This window comes from Balaenoptera borealis (genome assembly GCF_965194805.1).
Source record: "Balaenoptera borealis genome assembly, chromosome: 7".
In the NCBI taxonomy this organism is placed as follows: Eukaryota; Metazoa; Chordata; class Mammalia; order Artiodactyla; family Balaenopteridae; genus Balaenoptera; species Balaenoptera borealis.
This window is the reverse complement of record NC_138864.1, coordinates 57,869,884-57,891,573: the sequence shown is the minus strand read 5'-3', so window position 1 is coordinate 57,891,573 and position 21,690 is coordinate 57,869,884. Positions and strand designations below refer to the sequence as shown.

General features: G+C 37.9%; 1 protein-coding gene across 1 annotated transcript in view; it reads left to right on the top strand.

Moving 5' to 3' along the window:
- Nucleotides 1-21,690, top strand: part of HDAC9 (histone deacetylase 9) — a 999,956-nt gene that overhangs the window by 959,392 nt on the left and 18,874 nt on the right. The window contains exon 26 of the mRNA XM_082398347.1: nt 10,735-10,882. Within this exon, the coding sequence (XP_082254473.1) occupies nt 10,735-10,882 (148 nt within the window). The remainder of the gene's footprint in view (nt 1-10,734; nt 10,883-21,690) is intronic.

Below are 21,690 nucleotides of genomic sequence, written 5' to 3'. Positions count from 1 at the left end.
GCATGAAGCCACCAAGCTGTCAGAAGGTGGGGTTGGGAGGAACATGGGGAATCAGAGGTTAGGAATGGATAAAATGTGTTCAAGAAATAGAGAGGGAGCAGAATTTAGTGCTCAATTGTTGTTTCCCAAGAAAGCTGATAATGAACATGTAACTTTGCACAAAATGTTTATCAGTATTGATCTTTTGTCATGGGGATATAATGATATCATGAGTGACATGAACACTGAAGACACAATGATGTTGAATCAGTAGTAGTATCTACTTTAAAATGTAGTCATTATTAAAAACAAAACAAAAATAAAAACTAAGGCCACAGGGGACAATTTAACAAGTGCAGTTGCAGAAGGTGCATTTAGGTATTACTTATGAAGCATGGATTTTTATTTAGATAAAATGACTATGCATTTAGTTTTTATTTTAATTTTTTAATGAGTTTTCAATTTCAAGCGTTATTTTTTCTTCCAGCTCCAAAGTGAGGTAATAGTTGTTATTTGTTGACTCCGCTAGAAGAATATCTTGGTTAAAAATGCAGTGTCCTTAGGATGCTACAAACAGAAAAGTCAGTTAATTCAAATAATGGTTTGATATTTTTCATTCAATTCATGGAATTAAAGTTTTTGGAAATAAATCTGCCAAAAATAAAACTTAGGGCATTACTATGAATGCTGTTATAAATTACAGTGAAAATCTAACACTGACAATACAATCTTGATTTCATATTAATATGAAAATTTAAATTTTGCTGGAGCATAGCTTAATCTTAAAGAACACAAATGCATTTGGCATTGATTACATAGTACCAAATTCCTTAACTTTTTATAAATAATAAAATATAAATTTAATAAAAATGTATTTTGAAATCCCTAAAAACAAAACCCAATAAGCTTGATATTCTATCAATGAAAGTTTATGGTGTTGTTCTCAAAATTTAAAATAATTTTTTATAAACACAGGGTAAAATACAATTAAATACAAAGTTCTTAAAATACAACCGATATTGATGACAAAGAAACACGTTCGGCATGGCAGTACAAAATTTCTCTCTTTGCTGCCCATTATCAACCATACTTTAGAAATGTTTGAAATGACTATTCTGCAATAATATTGAACTATTTTGTAAGTGAGTTTTCTGAACTTTGATTACATTTTTCTAATCAGTTAGAATTCGCTAATCAAAATATTCAATAAATGGACCTCTGAACCCACATATGAAGGAATAACTACTATAGGAATTGCCTGATGATCAGAAATAAAAGTAAACTAGGAAAAACACACATATGAAACTTTTTAAAATTTATTGTATTGATATATAGTTGATTTACAATGTTGTGTTAATTTCTGCTCTACAGCAAAGTGATTCAGTTATACACATATAGACATTATTTTTCATATTCCTTTCTATTGTGGTTTATCACAGGCTATTGAATATAGTTCCCTCTGCTATACAGTAGGACCTTGTAGTTTATCCATTCTATATATAATAGTTTGCATCTGCTAATCCCAAACTCCCAATCCATTCCTCCCCCCACCACCCTTGGCAACCATAAGTCTCTTCTCTATATCTGTGAGTCTGTTTCCGTTTCATAGATAAGTTCATTTGTGTCACATTTTAGATTCCACATATAAGTGATATCATATGGGATTTGTCTTTCTCTTTCTGACTTAACTTCAGTTAGTATAATAATCTCTTGGTCCATCCATGTTGCTGAAAATGGCATTATTTCATTCTTTTTTATGGTTGATTAGTATTCCATTATATATATGTATCACATCTGCTTTATCCATTCATCTGTTGATGGACATCTAGGTTGTTTTCATGTCTTGGCTATTGTGAATAGTGCTGCTATGAACATAGGGGTGCATGTTTCTTTTTTAATTATAGCTTTGTTGGAATGTATGACCAGGAGTGGGATTGCTGGATCACATGGCAACTCTAGTTTTTCGAGGAACCTTCATACTGTTTTCCATAGTGGCTGCACCAGTTTATGTTCCCACCAACAATGTAGGAGTGTGGAACTCTGTTTTTGGACACCGGACAGCAGGCATTGAAGGCCTAGCAGGAAACAAACAAGGAAAGAGAAACAAAATGATTCCTACAATTGCTGGAGCTTACTCATAAGAGGCAAGTTCCAGGCTGCAGCATAGTGAGAGAGAATTCAAAGAGTGTAGTGGTTTTTCTGAGTAGAAAATGAAGTGATCAGAGTTTGGGGGGATTGAAGTGACTAGAATTTGTGAGGCAGAATACTTGCGATAAAGTTGCTGCACAAAGAAAGAGCTCTGGGTATCTGTACAAGAGTTTCCTTAAACCACTGTCTTACTTACATTTCCACACGTGAGGTGAAACTCCACTAGGCTGGGGAACTAACCAGTGGAAAACAGCAGGTTAAACAATTCAAGGAGTTCAAACAGAACTGGGAATAGTTTGCATTCCCACTAGCCAGAGTGGAAAGGCCTTGTAATATACAAGGCATCGTGTAGAGATATCAAAATGGTTTCATCTTAGTTATAGGGCTAAATTAACTTTATACTAAAGCCTGCGCTGGAGTTAGTTTAACAAAGAATACAAGCATCCTCAAAAAGTTCATACTGATTGCAAGCAATTTAACTGCATGCCCAAAGTCCAATGCTTTAAAAGAACACAGCAAAATTCAACAACCAAAAATGTTCAAATTAACAATGTCAAGCATCCAAATGAAAATTACCAGGCATACAATGAAGTAGGAAACTATGACCTAGAACCAGAAGACAAGTCAGTTAACAGAAACTGACTCAGTAATGCAAGGTATGATGAAATTAACAGATGAGAATGTTACTTCCAATGTAAACAGGAAAGTGCAAACATAATGCAGAGAAAAATGAAAAACAGAACATGTAAATGGAAGTTTTAGAGATAGAAATAAAATATTTGATATTAAAAAATTCTGTAACCTAAAAGGATTAATGGCAGATTATAAACTACAGAAGACAAAAGAAAAAAAACAAAAACAGTGAAGTTGAAGAACAGAAACTATCCAAAGTGAAGAATAGAGAGGAGAATACTTCAAAAAAGTATATCAGTTATATATTGGACAACATCAGTCAGTTCAACATACCTATAAGTGGAGTCTCACTAAAGGGGGGAATATTTGAAGAAATAATGGGAAAATGTTTCATAAATTTGCTGAAAACTACAGATCCACAGATCCAAGAAATTCAGTCCATCACCAGCAGAATAAATATGAATAAAATCACACTGAGGAACATCAAAGAAACCAGACAAAAGGAAAAGCATATTACATTCAAAGAAACAAAGATAGAGATGATAGGATAAAAAAATGATAAGATAAAGAAATTTTTTGTTTTGGCTGCACAGCGCAGGATCTTAGTTCCGTGACCAGGGATCAAACCTGTGCCCCCTGCAGTGGAAGTGTGGAGTCCTAACCACGGGACCACCAGGGAATGCCAATAAAGAAATCTTTTGAATCTCAAAAGTATTATGTTGGGCTTCCCTGGCGGCACAGTGGTTGAGAATCTGCCTGCCAATGCAGGGGACATGGGTTTGAGCCCTGGGCTGGGAAGATCCCACATGCCGTGGAGCAACTAGGCCCGTGAGCCACAATTACCGAGCCTGCGCGTCTGGAGCCTGTGCTCCGCAACAAGAGAGGCCGTGAACCACAGTTACTGAGCCCGCGCGTCTGGAGCCTGTGCTCCGCAACAAGAGAGGCCGCGATAGTGAGAGGCCCGCGCACCGTGATGAAGAGTGGCCCCCACTTGCTGCAACTGGAGAAAGCCCTCACACAGAAACGAAGACCCAACACAGCCATAAAAAAAAAAAAAAGTATTATGTTAAGTGAAAGATATTAAAGACTACATAGTATATGGTTCCATTTCTATGAAATTCTAGAAAAGGCAAAAGTTGTGCTGTGGCAGAATTTTAGTGGTTGTCAGGGGCTAAGAAGGAGGGTAAGAAATTAACTCCAAAGGGCCAAAAGTAACTTTTTGGGTTGAAGAAAGTATTACATATTTTGATTGTTTTAGTGGTTATCATAACCTGCCCTTAAAGTTGGTAAATTTTATTGACTGTATACACTATACCTCAATGAAGCTGATAAAAAAATAGTCATGAAATGAAGCAAAAATATAACCTTTGGAACTTTTAAAGGATTGCAATTACAGGAAATAGTATTTGCAAATTGGAAAACATTTAAATTGATCCCTATAAAAGCAAAGGAATAAATGAACAAACTGAAGGATAAGAACTCAAACCATGTACAAGATTTGATTTTGAAAATCTGTAACTAGGCTTTCAAAGATATATATTTGTTGATAGAATCATTGATAAAACTATTCTTAGCTGGATAGATTTATATTCTGTTCTGGAATATAATGAAATTTAAGAAGTCGTATGATTTTGCAGCATCTAAATTTGGTAAATAAAATTTGAAGTTATAAACGGAGAAAACTTTTTTGATAAGTTCAGCTCACATAAAATATTTGCCAAAGGTACTCTGAAAGGAGGAACAAGACAGTAGTCATGAAAATATTTGGTATGAAATACTCATTTCAATATTTTGAAAATTGGAAGTGAAAATATTTCACATTTAGCGGATATTGCTCTGAGCTTACCAGATAGCACTGCACTTGTAGAGACAGTATTTGTCAACCAAAAATATTATAGTATCTCAAGAAGAGTAAATTAAAGACACCACAATTTAAAATTTATTAACTCTAAAATTCTGCTTTGAAGAAGATTTCAGGCAATTTTATGAAAGAGTCTAAAATATTCAGACCACGTTGAAACAAAAAATACCGGTGATAACTCTGTCAGTGAGATATATGACCACAAAACTGATTAACACGTGAACGTTTACCAAAAATCATAATAGTTTGTCATTTTCTAATGTCTAGATAATATTTTGAAAGTTGGTTACTATTCTTTGGCATACATGAATTGTGCTATTTCTATATTTTAGAATGAATAATAATTAGTTGTGACATTTTTTTGAATAGTACTATTTTATAGGCCCACTGATATAATTTGTCGACTAATAAGTAAATAGTTCTATAACATATAATTCTTAGCCCCATTTTAGCCTCAAAATTGCCCCAACATGAATGAAAAATTACCTAATCACTCTATTCATATACCAGTTTCCAATATATCTTTATTTTTGCATATATACAGTGCTTAGGATCCCAAGAAAGTTCTCCATTTAGCTAAGAAATACATCCTTTTTTAAAATTTATTTATTTATTTATTTATTTATTTATTTATTTATTTATTTTTGGTTGTGTTGGGTCTTCGTTGCTGCACGCGGGTTTCTCTAGTTGCAGTGAGCGGGGGCTACTCTTTGTTGCGGTGTGTGGGCTTCTCATTGCGGTGGCTTCTCTTGTTGCAGAGCACGGGCTCTAGGCGTGCAGGCTTCAGCAGTTGTGGCTCGCGGGCTCAGTAGTTGTGGCGCACGGGCTTAGTTGCTCTGCGGCATGTGGGATCTTCCGGGACCAGGGCTCGAACCCGTGTCCCCTGCATTGGCAGGCGGATTCTTAATCACTGCGCCACCAGGGAAGCTCCAGAAATATATCTTAATGAACCTGAAAGACAGAGACCACATTGTGGAACTCCTGGGCTGCCAGTGGGAGCATTTACTCTTCTCTGAGGATTTAGTATTCTGAAATGGTAGCAAAATTACCAGACTTTTGTTTTAGAAGGACTCTCATAGCAATGCGGGTGATAGATTGCATGAGAATAGACAGGAAGAATGCAGAAAAGAATTTCTCTTTAAAAAGAGCTAACAAGCTCTGAGCTCTGGAGAATCCATGAACCTAGGCCCCTTAGAAGTCCCACAGGTGTTAATAATCTCTAAGGTTGAAGGGATAGGAAGAGGTTTCGGTCATCGCCAGCTTCTTTTCCTATGGGAACATGGTACATAATGACAAAAGAGGACATCATTCAAGCGGCAAGAACAAATTTGAGAAGTGACTCCAAGGCTCCCAAAGATGATGGAAGGGGGAGGTTGTGGCGTCGGGAGCTTTTCAGAGTCTCAAAGGGCTTTGGGTGGGAAAACGTTTGGTGGATAGGTTATTTCTGACACAGACCTTCATGTGTCAACAAGTACCTCTCTTTCCAAATTGATCGTTATCGAGAAAAACCTGGTTTATGCTGAAGTCTGATTACACAGTACCTGCAAGACGTCCTTTCATGGCTCCTATCTGACCCAGCGACACTCCATCTGTGTCCCCCACCTCTAACTCTTGACTTGCTGCATTCCGTTATCTAGTTTTTACCTTTATTTTAGATTCATTCTTTGCTTTACCTCTACAAGGCAAAACACAAACGCAGAACAATGAAAGCCAAATAATTCCCCCCCAAAAGTGCTGAGAAGTGGGAAGATTTACGCAATGGGAAAAATGAAGAACGATAGAGGATATGATCAAAGAGGGAGTGTGTGTGTCCAGTTTTAATGGAAAACCCCTCTCTTCTGCCAGTTTTGTTGCCTTAGGAGAGCAACACAGTGGTGACTGGTTACTAGTATTCTGCTTTATGAACAGCAGCTCCTGAAAACTCTGGCAGTAAACCTTACTGCATTTGTCTAACTTGCTGATGGGGCTATTACTCTTATGCCAACAGATAGGATTTTTCTTGCACATATGTTTCTGTAGGGAAAAAAAAAAATACCCATCACATGAAAATATAACCCATAAATCGTACGGTTTGAATTGGCTGCATACTGCACAGTCTTGCTATACCTACTTGCATTTTAATTATTCTTCTTTAAAAATAGAGATAGTGGCCTATAAATGCATTATTAATGTAGAATATTTCCCTTGTTTTTATAGGCTTTGCTAAAAGCCATGTTGAATTTAAAGTTTTGGGTTATTTCTGAGTGAAGCACCTCATACATTTGGATAAAAGCCAACTTCTAACATTTAATCTTAACTTAGCAGGATATTTTATACACATTAAATTTTATTGAAAAGGTCTCAGCTATTTAAAATCTGTCTCACTACTCACATGCATAAAGGCTAAACTTTGAAGAATCATTGTCAGTCATTTTGCTGAATGATTCTTATTAATGATTGTCCTTCTGTCCTGATTGTGTTTGAGGAGTAAAGATGTTTCTTGAGGAAGAAGTACAATTCTTGAAAATTGAAGCTCTTGGCTATTCTAGATGTGCCATATTATCTAAAAGTAAGTTGTCCGCTCACCTCTTCAAGGGTTCATAGGCTCACAGAAAACTAAAATTTTCTGCCATAACAAACTTATTCTAATATCCAAGAGTGATATATGAGATCAGAAGAATCACAATCATTGAGAATTAGAGCAGGAAGAGACCTTTCCTTATCATCAGTCCCACCACTGTCATTTTATAAATGTGGACACTGTGCTCCAGAGTGATCCAAATGATTTCTCTGGGACTAGTATGGGGTCCCAATTTATAAATCTCGACTCTCAGGGCTCCCTTTAGAGCCCGAAATACTCAGAAAAAAATTTTGCACGGGTAGCTTGGTCAAAAGATATAATGGTGACTCTGGGCAACTCTTGGCTGTAATTGCATGAAACGGGCCTCTGATTCTCTTCTCAGTTAGGTACCTGGTTTAAAGAAAACAATCCATGTGGACTGTAGGACCTCTAGCTATACAAGTCTGTGATGGACAACCCTACAGGCTTCAGAAACTTGGGGTAGGCTCCACAGGTTCAAAGAGCACTGTGCCTAATGGTGCCTTCAGCTAGGTGGTGAGAAACCCATCACTTTAAAAAGGGATACTCTTCATTGAGCACTTGTCTCCAGTTTCATGATAGCTTCATCAGTGAAGCAACGAGGTACTTGCAATAGACTATGAGAAATAAAGTAATGAGAAGTGAAGAGTAGAAAGAACTAGTCTCAACATGGTTGTCTCACTAAGTGCAATAAACCCATGCCATAAAGTCAGTAAAAGGTAGATCAACTGAGTCACATATCTAAGGAGCAAGGGTAATTTGTTGTTACCAAAGACGATTTCTTTGGTGAAGGGAAGAATATATATATAATTGTTTTGCCACATGCATAATTCTTTTAAGTTGAGATTTTCCTATATTGAGTCTGTTTTTGTATTTTTAGGGGTAGTGGGAGGGTGGTAGAGAAGGACTAAATAAAGGAGGACAGCTGATTACAGAGGAAGAAACATTTTGGGAGTCAAGCAGTCTTGGGTGAGGATTTCAGCTCCTCTGCTTTTTAGCCATGTGACCTTAGAGAAAAATTACCTAACAATGCCTACATAGTTGTCATGAGGAGTAAATAAAATTATAAATGTGAAAATACCTAGCACAGTCCTTGGCACATATTGGGAGCTCAGTAACACGAGTTTCTCTTTCCTGTAATTTGTAACATAATTTTACCCAAAAAACCACCTGTTGTTTATTTGTCAGAGGCCTGATATTAGTCACTCTAGAGAAAAATGATGACTTCCAGAATCACCTGCTTTGTGAATATCACATGCTAAAATAACGATTAATAATAATACTTTGTGAAACTCATTACATCTGAATGCACTTATAGATAGAATATGACATTTCCAACTTGGGTAAGATGATAATGACATTGTGATATAGAGAAATTAGGGTCTTGGAATGGAACTGTCAATTCAGAGTTATCTTTCAAAGTTGAGAGAGGTAGGAGGCTATTAAAGAATAAGACAAGACGCATTTCCATTGCTCACCTCCTAAACCTCTCTTTAGTCCATCTCTTCATTTCTATTCTGTCGCTTTTAGTTTAGACATCATCATTTCCTGCCTGAATTTTTGCCAGGAGGTGAAATTGGTTTTCTTGCCACCACTCTCACCACCTGCTAAACCATCATCCATAATCTCTCCAGAAGGATCTTTGAAAAATTTAAACCTGATTCTCTGCCTCTTCTGTTTAAAATGGCCCCTCATCACCCACAAGTTGAAGGCCAAGATCACTGGCATGTTATTCAAGATTGTGTGTTAGTTAGCCCATGCCTACACTATAGCAGTCTCTTGCATTACATTCCATACTGCCTGCATTCCACTTGTGCCTAGCAGTGGACTTCGTACCCCAGTGAACAACAGAGACTTGAGTATCTGCACATTTGTGTGCATTATTTCCTCTTCTGGGGATACCTCATCACCACCATCTTCCTCTGTTTCAGCCTGACTAACTTCTGATGGTCTTTCAAATACTTGGTCAGGTGTTATTTTTTCTGGCAAGTGTTCTCTTGCCTTCTTGGCATCAAAAGTATATGTTCTTCTTATTTCCTCTTAGGATCACATGGGCCTTTTCCATACAGAATTGTCATTGTTTGTTAACTAAAAGGGCTTTCTCAACTAGACCATGAATTTCTTGGTGTCAGGGAAGCATCTTTGTGTCCTCAACATCTGGCACAGCCTTAGCTTTCAAAAAATGTTACTTTGTGGGTTCATTCAGTTAGAACGGGTATCATTTGGTCCAAATTAAAAGCTTTATGATTCTGACTTTGGTCAGACTAGGTGATCACAGCAAGTAAAGTAGTAGTAGTAGACAACTATGCCAGAAGGTTCTGTCGACATGGGGAGTGGCTGGGAGACTGGGTCTCCTCCCCTAACATGGCATGACATCCATTCCTTTGTGAAGCAGTAGGATAAGGAGAAGCCAATCACAAAATGTTAGTTATAGCTGGAAGGAATTTGAGGCCATCCCACTGTTTTTGAGAAGCAGAAATAAAGTGCCAAAGAGCCCTGCCAGCATAGGATGGTTAGTGGCAGAGCTGGGTCTAGAACTGAGTTATCTTACTCCCCAGTCCAGTATTCACCCATTTGTCTTTTCTACTCTAGCATAACTTTATTTTATTTTAATTTGGGGGGGGGTGGGGTGGAAGTAAGCTACTTTGCATGCCAGCTTCCCTCTTAACTGGTCAGGCTGCCGAGATACTGCTTACCTGGTGAGTCATGTCAGCACCTAGGGAGACTCTCCTGCTTTGATATGGGGCTATTCAACGCTTCACAAAAAAAAAAATAGCTTAGGGGCTGCAAAAAGGCTGTTGACTCTGCTCTTTCTTATTTATCCCACTGGCATGTTCTCATGAAATTACCTCCTATTTTCCTCTCATTCTCCTTCCCTGCCTCAAAAAAAGAAACATCCGTATAACTTATGGAAGGGCTCCAACATCAGCCAATGCATATATTAAAGTTTTAAATCAATTATTGTTCTAGTACACACCCTGGGGTTGAGAAAGAAAGAACATCCAGGACTAACAAACCTGATTGTTCTGGCAAAGCTGCCATTCGATTCATGCTGGCATTTCTGGGCTTTTCTTTTCCTTTAATATTCCAACCTCATTTAAAAAAAAAAAAAAAGTTAATGGCTCAAGTAGCAATTTTTAACATTACTGTTTCATTCAGTTTCTTCATAAGACTTTTACCTCCCAGTCTCTTGAGGATTACCCAGAGGGCATGATGCCCAGAGTTTGCTTACTTAGTTGCAGAGACAGCTGTCAGTCTGATAGTGAGTTCATTAGACTGTGGATTATTCCTCACTTTATTAACTTCTGAGCAAGGGAGAGACTCAGGCTTGGGAATATGAGCACTTCACAACTTGGCATTCCAGATTGAGAAAAACACTTAATCATAACAGTTAAGAAATTAAATTACAACTGTGTATAACATTGTGAATTTTAACCTAACAACTACTCTGAGTTGGACCTATACAAGTTTCTGATTAACACCGTTGAACTAAAATTCCTATAACATATGATGCATGGGTCTTTGTGTTTTTTAGGCAAGTACTGGAAGTCGGTAAGGACGGTGAGTGTGCCGAGGGGCTGCGCTCTGGCTGGGGCGCAGTTGCAAGAGGAGACAGAGACCGTTTCTGCCCTGGCCTCCCTGACGGTGGATGTGGAACAGCCCTTTGCTCGAGAAGACAACAGGTATGAATCCTACATGGGGGGAATCATCAGGGTCAGGAACATCCAGGCTCATCATTAGCGACTGTGAGCCTCTCTCTAGGCTCTCCTTCTCCTGTCTCCTCCACTTCCACTTCTCCGAAGCCACAGATGCCACAGCACATGCTGTCGGCTGTCAAGAATTCATGTGTTTCATTCTTGATGAGAAACACAGAGGTGGAGCATGTGTTTACAGTTCGCAGAGAAATAGAGTGATGAGATAGATGGTCCTCGTTGGATAATTTAGTGCAGATCATTATGGAAAAAGCTTCTTGTGGGCTTAACTTCTTTCCTTAGTTATCTCTATTTTTCAAGATGTTCTTTCTCTTTCTCTCATCATTTCGAAGTTACTGATATAACAAAGGGGAAAAAGGAGAGCAGAAGCTGGAGGTATGGCTTGTCAGTTGGGTAACCTTATATGACTGTCCGTGAGGTACAGCTACTGGATAAAGATGAAAGTTACCTTCCAAGGAGATAGGAGTGTGTATAAAGGAATGTGTGGACCAGGGTCTGATTTTATTTTACTTTAGGATAAGAAGGAGTTGATTTTAATTAGTCTTCATATGAATAGCTTTCAGGAAAAAAAAAACATAAAGATAACCGAGGATTGAGCTTGCTGCTTCTCCTTTTAAGAAATGTTTGTCAGTTTGTACATTTTGGTGTTCAACAGACAGTGCTACATTCAGGATTTCTTTTAAGTTTACTATGACCGAAACCACCCCAAATGTACAGACAGTAACATTGGTGCTCTCTGTGGATGACTTCAAAGTCAGTCACATTTCTTCAATTTAAAAATGAATAGGTGAGCTTTCACTAAAGCTCTGCCAGCTTGCACTTTTCAATTGCTTCTGAGAATGAAATCGAACTCCCTCCGTTAATAACATCACCATTAATTACACAGATCCTGCTACTAGTACATAGGTTGGCAATTTTCCCAAGAATGCACAGATTTGAACAGTTTTAGCTTTTCTTGCTTTTACTGGGTATTCAGAGTTTAATGGATTTAACATCCTGCTTTGGTCAAAAGCAGGAGATACGTTGAATAAGAGATTTCATTTTTATGCAATTGTTTTTTCTTACTATAACCACTTAAAAAGAAGATTACCAGTAGGACAAAAAAAAAGTTGTACAATATTATATTAAAAGACATCTTCATATGGGCATCTGGAGCATAAGGGTAAACTTATTTTACATCTTCGATAATATGAACTAACCCCCTGCTGTTCCCAGCTAAGAACCAAACCGAGTTCATAATCCAAAGGTGTTGCAGTTATTCCCAAGGCCAAATACAGTTAGTTGTCTGTCATTTGAGGGCTGTAAAACTAAGGAAACTAACATCTGTTAGTGCTGGATATATAAAGGAGCGTAGCTATTCTTTAGAATTCATTTAGTATAGAGAAACGAAGCTAAATTCCAGCCCGAGTGAAATGAATTGTAAGTAATTTTTCCCATTAAATTGCAGGGCTTAGAATAATAAAGAATAATAAGTCCTGTTGTGAGCCCCACATAACATAAAAATCTCAGCACTTTGGCAGGAATTGGCTCTATAAGCATGCTTGTTTATCCTCAGGTACATAGTGTGCTTGACTCCTGATAATCTATAGGGACTTGACCCTGGCTTCAGTTCACAGTGATTTTTAAGCTTCATCTGATGGCAGAGAAAGAATGGGAATGGGAATGTTTTGATGTACAGGGAAACAGAGTTGAAGCTTGTGGCCTGGATTCATGTTTCTTTATCAGTTTTAGACAGATTGTATCTATTTTGATTGATTTTTCTTATGGGAAGGAAAATGGTTTTGCTTGAAATATTTTCTGTGGCTTTGAACTCACTTTTTCAGCAGAGGAAAAGAAAAATTCTTCTAGAACTGGCTTTTGCATTTCTATTGAACCATGCATGAATTTCATCACAGAGAGTCAGACAGGGAGAACCCTTAAAAGCCACAGAGCATTTATTCTTTTCAGGGGAATGCTATCAGAATTGTCCCCCTACTCAGTATAGGAAAGATGGCTTTCACAATGAGGTAAAGAGGTAGAAATGTTCTTAGGCCTTTGTTATGAATGCAATGTTATAAGTACACAGGAAATTGAAAAATTAGAAAAATCAGAGAACTAAATGGATGGAAAAGGGTGAAGGCAAGATTCTTTTTATAGGAAATTCTTGCCAGTTATTTTGGAGAATATATTGGTGTTTGGAGTGAGATGACTCATTTTGTACTAAGATTTTGGGTAAAGCAGCTCTTTTCCTGGCCAACTCATATCTGACTCATTTACCACTAGTGAATAAGGGATAAAATGCTCCTGGCTAAGAACCATTGTAAGTATTTTTTGTTCATTTTGGGGGGGCGGGGTGTGAGGGAGATGACAACACAGTGCAAATAGTCATTTCATTTTTATAACTCATTGATGGACCATGAAGAATAAATTATTAGAAAAAGGCTAGGGATTCATTTTGGGGATGATTGACTGAAGTACAGTTTTCAAAACATAATTTTCAGGTGGCAGAGGACTTAAGCAGGAACAAAATGACTGGTGGGTCAGTAAAAAAAACAACAAAACAAAAATAAAGGACAAAAAACTAAGTGGGGTCAAGTTATATGTTCAAAAAAAATTAGATAGGACTAGTCACATATAGCATATTGTTTAGAAGACAGAACTGTGATCTTAGTTTCTTTCTTGATTGTCAGGAGACTGTACCTTTAAAAGATTATAGTTTGCATTGTTCAGATATCTATTTCAAATGCTTCTACTTTGAAAAGGTCAGTTCAATATTGAGGTTTATTCTTGGATACCAGTTCGGGCTCTGCTGAAAATCAAGAAAAAGTTTTCTCTGGCAATCAAGACTTCAGAGTGATCAACTCTTAAGTTACTGGGAGCATATTTACACTCTAGAATTTCTGACTCTCTCATTTTTTAATCAAAACAAAAACTGAAAGTTAGTTAGGTTTTCAAATGTCAGTTTATTGATGATAGTGTGAGTCACATTAGATTTTCTTTAATACAAGAGGATCTGGTCGTTTCTGAATCATTTCATCTTCAACTTTTGTCAACTTTTCTCATGAATGAGATGGTTTCAGTCATTATATGACACAGAAGCATGAGAAAAATATATGATTCTGAATCTGGCTATTTTTTTTAATTAATTTTTATTGGAGTATGGTTGCTTTACAATGTTGTGTTAGCCTCCACTGCACAACAAAATGAATCAGCCATACACACATAGATATCCTCTCCCTTTTGAACTGCCCTCGCATTTAGGTTACCACGGTGCATTAGGTAGAGTTCCCTGTGCTGTACAGTATATTCCCATTGGCTATTTTGTTTTTTGAATAACTGTCTTATTCATGAATATTTTTTAAAAGTATAATAAGCTAGAAAATCCCAAGTATCATCTGCCTTAGCTTTGAATGGTCTATCAGTAGTGCCAAGGACATTGATAACCCCATTTTCCTGTGTCTGGAGATTTATATAGAAATATAGACCACTCTTAAATACACATTCGTGTCTAACAGAAATACAGCTTTGTTTTCCATGCTTTAGGATTGTCTCTCCAAGGCTTCTGGAAGCTAAATGTTGCACTGATTATTCAGGTCTCTGATTTTTCTCTCTGATACTGTTATTGTGAGCACCTGTTTATCTAAACAGGCAAACATTCCAATATAAATTTTATTCTTAATTTTCATCCAGTGTCAACAATACCTTAGTTGAAAAGTGGACTGAGATTTGGAAGCTCCTGGTAAAAGAAAGGAGCTCCTATATCTTCTTTTCCTCTTCCTCCTGGGACCATCATTTTATCCCTGTGTTCAGTGCCTAACATGTGGTCTTGGGGCCTGTGTGAACTCTTAGTATGTTTGTTAGGGATTAAATCCAGTGCCTGATGTATTTCAGGGTTCCCTTCTGAATTGTTTACAAACAAGTGTTTAATTGGAAAAAAGAAAAACACAATGCACTAGAAGCATAAGTAAAATGAGATGCACGGTGACTTTAGCTTCCCATCATCCTCATCGTCATCTCAACTCCTTCAGTCCTGTCTTCTTACCACTACAGAGGAAGAGGAGGTTGTGACTCTAGAATCAGCTTCCCTAGGTTCAGATTCCATCTCCATCTTAATAATTGTTGATCAGTGGCAAGTTACTTATCTCTCTGGGCTTTACTTTCTTTGTCTTTAAAATGAAGGGGAAATTTCAGAGGGTTTTGAGGCTGAAATAATACATGTTAAGAACTTAACACAACACTTGACACAGGGTAAGTACTCAATATTAAGGTTGACTTTTGTTATTTTTTTCTTTTTTCCTGCTTCCTCAGTTTGCTCTATTCTTTCCCTCCCTTAATACATTGTTCATCATCCAGGGATCTATAATATTAGAAATAGAGAGGCTGTACCTGGGCATCTATATGTTTAACTGTTCATAGGTTAAATCAATAGTATAGTCATTAAAAATAAGAGATTGATAAATAATCGCTAAGCAGTAAATTGATTCAGTTAACTAAGCTGTGGTTAGCTGACTTAAGAACTTTCACAATGCCCAATACATTGTAGGTAATAAACGAATGCTTATTGAATGAATGAGTCCAAGACAGACAACAAGATGTTGTTAAAATAGTAACAGAACAATTTGTAATGATATCTGAGGTTTCTTTGTCTCCTTGTCTCTATGTACTATGTTTTCTGAGGGAATCAGTGTTTTTATCGTTTACAAGAGTTTTCAAAATGTGTATTTTACATTTTTTCTTCCATAGTACTAATTGACAGTGTCCATTTTCAGCTATGTTGGCTAACCAGAGTCCATAGTACTCATATCATAAAGATCGATTGACTGAGGAGACATGATAAAGGTGGGAAGGGAAAGCGAAGTGTCTGAATGGAGAAAGGAATTGTCTTTCGTGAGGTGGAGGGGCTATGGGAGTGATGCTGACAGATTACAGGATTATTCTGCGACTTGCAGAATGAGGAGGGAGAAAATCCGGTTCATTTATTCTTTAAACATTTTCTGATTATTTTTTATGTGCCAGACAAAGTGTTGGGAGTCAAGGTCACAAAGCTTCCGTGGCGTCTTCAAAATATCCACATACTTCGAGGTTGTATTAGTTTTCTATTGCTATCATCTTAACCAAAAAAGTACTACAAACTTCGTGGCTCAAAATGACAAAAAGGTCAGAAGGGTGACAAGTCTCTGGGCTAAAATATAGAGGTTGGCAAGATCTTTTCCTTTCTGGAGGCTCTAGGGAAGAAACTGTTTCCTTGCCTTTCCCACTTTTTAGAGGCTGCCTGCATTCCTTGGTTCATGACCCCCTTCCTCTGTCTTCAAAGCCAGCAACTTTACATCTGTCTGACCTTTCTTCAGTCATCACATCTCTCTCTGACTGAAAGAAAAAAGCTGGGAAAACTGGCTTAAAACCAGGAAAGTTTCTCTGCTTGTAAGGACTCATATGATTAGATTGGACTCACCAGGATCATTTCTCTATCTCAAGGTCCTTAACCTTAATCATATCTACAAAGTCAGTTTGGCTACACAAGGTAACATATTCACAACTTCCAGGGATTAGTACATGGACATCTTTGGGGGCTATCATTCTTCCTACCACAGGATCAGACATGAACGACCAACTATTGTAAATGATAGGTCATTTGACAGACCGAGCTCCAGAATAAAAGAAGACCTAACATAGGCCAAGAACTGGGGAACAAATCACTGAGCCAGGGTAGAAAAACAGAGGATTTCAACTAGTGAATAAGAACAAAGGCATCCAAAATACAAAAAATAGCTTGAGCAAACCATCTATTTTTTTTTAATTTTTATTTTATATTGGAGTATAGTTGATTAACAATATTGTGTTAGTTTCAGATGCACAGCAAAGTGATTCAGTTATACATGTATCTATTGCTTTTCAAGCTCTTTTCCCATTTAGGTGATTACCGAATATTGACTAGAGTTCCCTGTGCTATACAGTAGGTCCTTGTTGGTTATTTATTTAAAATATAGCAGTGTGTACATGTCAATCCCAAACTCCCAGTCTATCCCTCCCTCCGCCCCTGCTTCCCCCCAGTAACCATAAGTTTGTTCCTGAAGTATGTGAGTCTGTTTCTGTATTGTAAATTAGTTCATTTGTATCATTTTTTAGATTCCGCATGTAAGTGATATCATATGTTGTTTGTCTTTCTGTCTGACTTACTTCACTTACTATGATAATCTCCAGGTCCATCCACGTTGCTGCAAATGGCACTATTTCATTCTTTTTTATGGCTGAGTAACATTCCATTGTATATATGTACCACATCTGCCTTATACATTCTTCTGTTGATGGACATTAGGTTGCTTCCATGTCTTGGCTATTGTAAATAGTGCTGCAGTGAACATTGGGGTGCATGTATCTTTTCGAAGTATGGTTTTCTCCAGATATATCCCCAGGAGTGGGATTGCTGGATCACATGGTAGCTCTGTTTTTAGTTTTTTAAGGAACCTCCATACTGTTCTCCATAGTGGCTGCACCAATTTACATTTCCACCAACAGTGTAGGAAGGTTCCCTTTTCTCCACACCCTTTCCAGCATTTATTCCTTGTAGACTTTTTGATAATGGCCATTCTGACTGGTGTGAGGTGATATCTTATCGTAGTTTTGATTTGTATTTCTCTAATAATTAGTGATGTTGAGCATCTATTCATGGGCCTCTTGGCCATCTGTAAGTATTCTTTGGAGAAATGTCTATTTAGGTCTTCTGCCCATTTTTTGATTGGGTTGTTTGGGCTTTTTTTTTGGATATTGAGCCTCAAGAGCTGTTTGTAAATTTTGGAGACTAATCCCTTGTCAGTCACATTGTTTGCAAATATTGTCTCCCATTCTTTGGGTTGTCTTTTCATTTTGTTTATGGTTTCCTTTGCTGTGCAAAAGCTTTTGAGTTTAATTAGGTCCCATTTGTTTATTTTTGTTTTCATTCATTTCCATTACTCTAGTAGGTGGATCAAAAAAGATCTTGCTGCGATTTATGTCAGAGTGTTCTGCGTGTGTTTTCCTGTAAGATTTTTATAGTGTCCAGTCTTACATTTAGGTCTTTAATCCATTTTGAGTTTATTTTTGTGTATGGTGTTAAAGAATGTTCTAATTTCATTTTTTTTACACTTTTCCTAGCACCATTTATTGAAGAGACTGTCTTTCCTCAATTAATTATATAGTCTTGCCTCCTTTGTTGTAGATTAATTGACCATAGGTACATAGTTCTGACTTGCATTTCCCTGATGATTAGTGATGTTGAGCATCTTTTCATGTACCTGTTGGTCATCTATATGTCTTCTTTGGAAAAATGTCTATTCAGATCTTCTGCCATTAAGGGCTATTGCGAATAAAGCTGCTATGAAGATTTGTTATTGTGGAAAAAACACATAACTTTTACCGTCTGAACCATTTTTAAGTGTACAGTACAGTAGTGTTAGCTACATGCCCATTGTCGTGCAACATATCTCTAGGACTTCTTTTTTGTCTTGCAAAACTGAAACTCTATTAAACAACTTCCATTTTCCCCTCCCCCCAGCTCCTGGCAACCACCATTCTACTTTCTATTTCTAAGAATTTGACTACTTTAGATACATCAAATAAGTGGAATCATGCAGTATTTGCCTTTTTGTGACTGGCTTACTTCACTTAGCATAACGTTTTTTTGTCAAGGTTTATCCTTGTTGTAGCATATGACAAAATTTCTACCTTTTTTATGGCTGAGTAATATTTCATTGTATGTGTATACCACATTTTCTTTATCCATTCATCTGACAATGGACATTTAGGTTGCCTCCACCTCTTGGCTATTGATGCTTCAATGACTATAAATGTGCAATTATCTCTTCAAGATCCTATTTTGAATTATTTTGCATAGATACCCAGAAGTGGGATTTCTGGATCATATGGTAATTCTATTTTTAATTTTTTGAGGAACGTTTTATACAAGTTTTTACTTTGTGAACACAAGCACTCAGTTTTCTTTAATGTACACCGAGGAGTGGAGTTGCCAAGTTATAGGAAAGTCATATGTCTTACTTTATAAACAAAACTTCCAAACTGCTTTCCAAAATGGCTGTACCATTTTTCATTCCCGCCATCAATGAATGCCAGTTCCAGTTGTTTTATATCCTCACCTGCACTTTGTATAATTGTTCCTTATAGTTTTAGCCTTTCTAGTGGGTATGTGGTGATAGTCCATAGTGCTTTCAAAATTTCTCTGAAGAGCCATATTTATGTCCATATCAGGTCTTCTTGGAACATACCCTCCCCTCCTTCTGTTTGGAATACTTAGCTTGTCTTCCTTCTCTTCTCACTGACCCTTCACTGGCCTTCCCATTGTCTTCCAACTTACCTTTTAGATCTCATATCAAATATCACTTCCTCTTCTTGGACAATTTTCACTGACCTTCAATCCCAAAATTAGATCAGGTCCATCTGTTATACTGTATTATGTCTCCCTATAATTCCAGTACCTAGAACACAACCAGGGTGCATTACAGACACTCAGTAATTATTTCTCCAGTCAATGAAAACTTCAGTAATCCGGGGAATGCCAGCATTGGTGGAGATGTGGGGCTCTGGAGCTCTCATAGCTGTGGGAAGGTAAACTATGGCAGCATTCTGAGAAGCAGTTTACTACCATTTTTAGTATACACAAAACATATAACCTGGTAATCTTGCTCCTGGGAATGTATATTGAAGACATTCTCATCTAGGGTAATTAGAAGACATGTACTAAGAAGTTCACTACAGCTTCTTTGTGGGGGGTAGAGAGGAGGAGTCAAACCCAGTGTCCATTATTGGAAGAACAAATGGTTAAAATGTGGTGAAGGTACACCACAGAGGAGACGCCATGTAGCACTTGGCCGCTACAGACTAGATAAACATAATTGCTTACAGTGATGTTTATGTAATAACTACACTACTGGGTGAGAAAAGTAAGCAACAGAAATCATACATGTGTGTATAAAGATAAAATAAAAATATACGCTCATAAAACAATAATATATAGCTTTAAAGAACACCCTATGAACAGATAACGCACATAACAGGAATTAGCTCTCTGTCGCCTGCCTCTTGCGAGAGCACCGGAATCACAACTAACTGTGGAACAATCATCGACAGGAAGACACTGGCACTCACCAAAAAAGATACGCCACATCTAAAGACAAAGGAGAAGCCACAGTGAGACAGTAGGAGGGGCACAATCACAATAAAATCTAATCCTATAACTGCTGGGTGGGTGACTCACAAACTGGAGAACACTTATACCACAGAAGTCCACCCACTGGAGTGAAGGTTCTGAGCCCCACGTTAGGCTTTCGAACCTAGGGGTCTGGCAATAGGAGGAGGAATTCCTAGAGAATCAGACCTTGAAGGCTAGCGGGATTTGACTGCAAGACTTCGACAGGACGGGGGGAAACAGAGACTCCACTCTTGGAGGGCACACACAAAGTAGTGTGTGCACCAGGACCCAGGGAAAGGAGCAGTGACCCCATAGGAGACTGAACCAGACCTACCTGATAGTGTTGGAGGGTCTCCTGCAGAGGCCGGGGGTGGCTGTCTCTCACTGTGAGGACAAGGACACCGGCAGCAGAAGTTCTGGAAAGTACTCCTTGGCATGAGCCCTCCCAGAGTCCGCCATTAGCCCCACCAAAGAGCCCGGGTACACTCCAGTGTTGGGTCGCCTCAGGCCAAAAACCAACAGGGAGGGAACACACAGCCCCACCCATCAGCAGACAAGCAGATTAAAGTTTTACTGAGCTCTGCCCACCAGAGTAACAGCCAGCTCTACCCACCACCATTCCCTCCCATCAGGAAACTTGCACAAGCCTCTTAGACAGCCTCATCCACCAGAGGGCAGACAGGAGAAGCAAGAAGAACTCCAGTCCTGCAGCCTGTGGAACAAAAACCACATTCACAGAAAGATAGACAAGATGAAAAGGCAGACAGCTATGTACCAGATGAAGTAACAAGATAAAACCCCAGAAAGATAACTAAAGGAAATGGAGATAGGTAACCTTCCAAAGATTTCAGAATAATGATCGTGAAGATGATCCAGGACCTCGGAAAAAGAATGGAGGCAAAGATCTAGAAGATGCAAGAAATGTTTAACAAAGACATAGAAGAATTAAAGAACAAACAAACAGAAATGAACAATAACTGAAATGAAAAATACACTAGATGGAATCAATAGCAGAATAACTGAGGCAGAAGAATGGGTAAGTGACCTGGAAGACAGAATGGTGGAATTCACTGCTGCAGAACAGAATAAACAAAAAAGAATGAAAAGAAATGAAGAAAGCCTAAGAGACCTCTGGGACAACATTAAATGCAACAACATTCACATTATAGGAATCACAGAAGGAGAGAGAGAGAAAGGACCCGAGAAAATATTTGAAGAGATTATATTGGAAAACTTCCCTAACATGGGAAAGGAAATAGCCACCCAAGTCCAGGAAGTGCAGAGAGTCCCATACAGGATAAACCCAAGGAGAAACACACCGAGACACATAGTAATCAAATTGACAAAAATCAAAGACAAAGAAAAATTACTGAAAGCAGCAAGGGAAAAACAACAAATAACATACAAGGGAACTCCCATAAGGTTAACAGCTGATTTCTCAAAAGAAACTCTACAAGCCAGAAGGGAGTGGCATGCATGACATATTTAAAGTGATGAAAGGGAAGAACCTACAACCAAGATTACTCTACCCTCAAGGAGCTCATTCAGATTCAATGGAGAAATCAAAAGCTTTACAGACAAGCAAAAGCTAAGAGAATTCAGCACCACCAAACCAGCT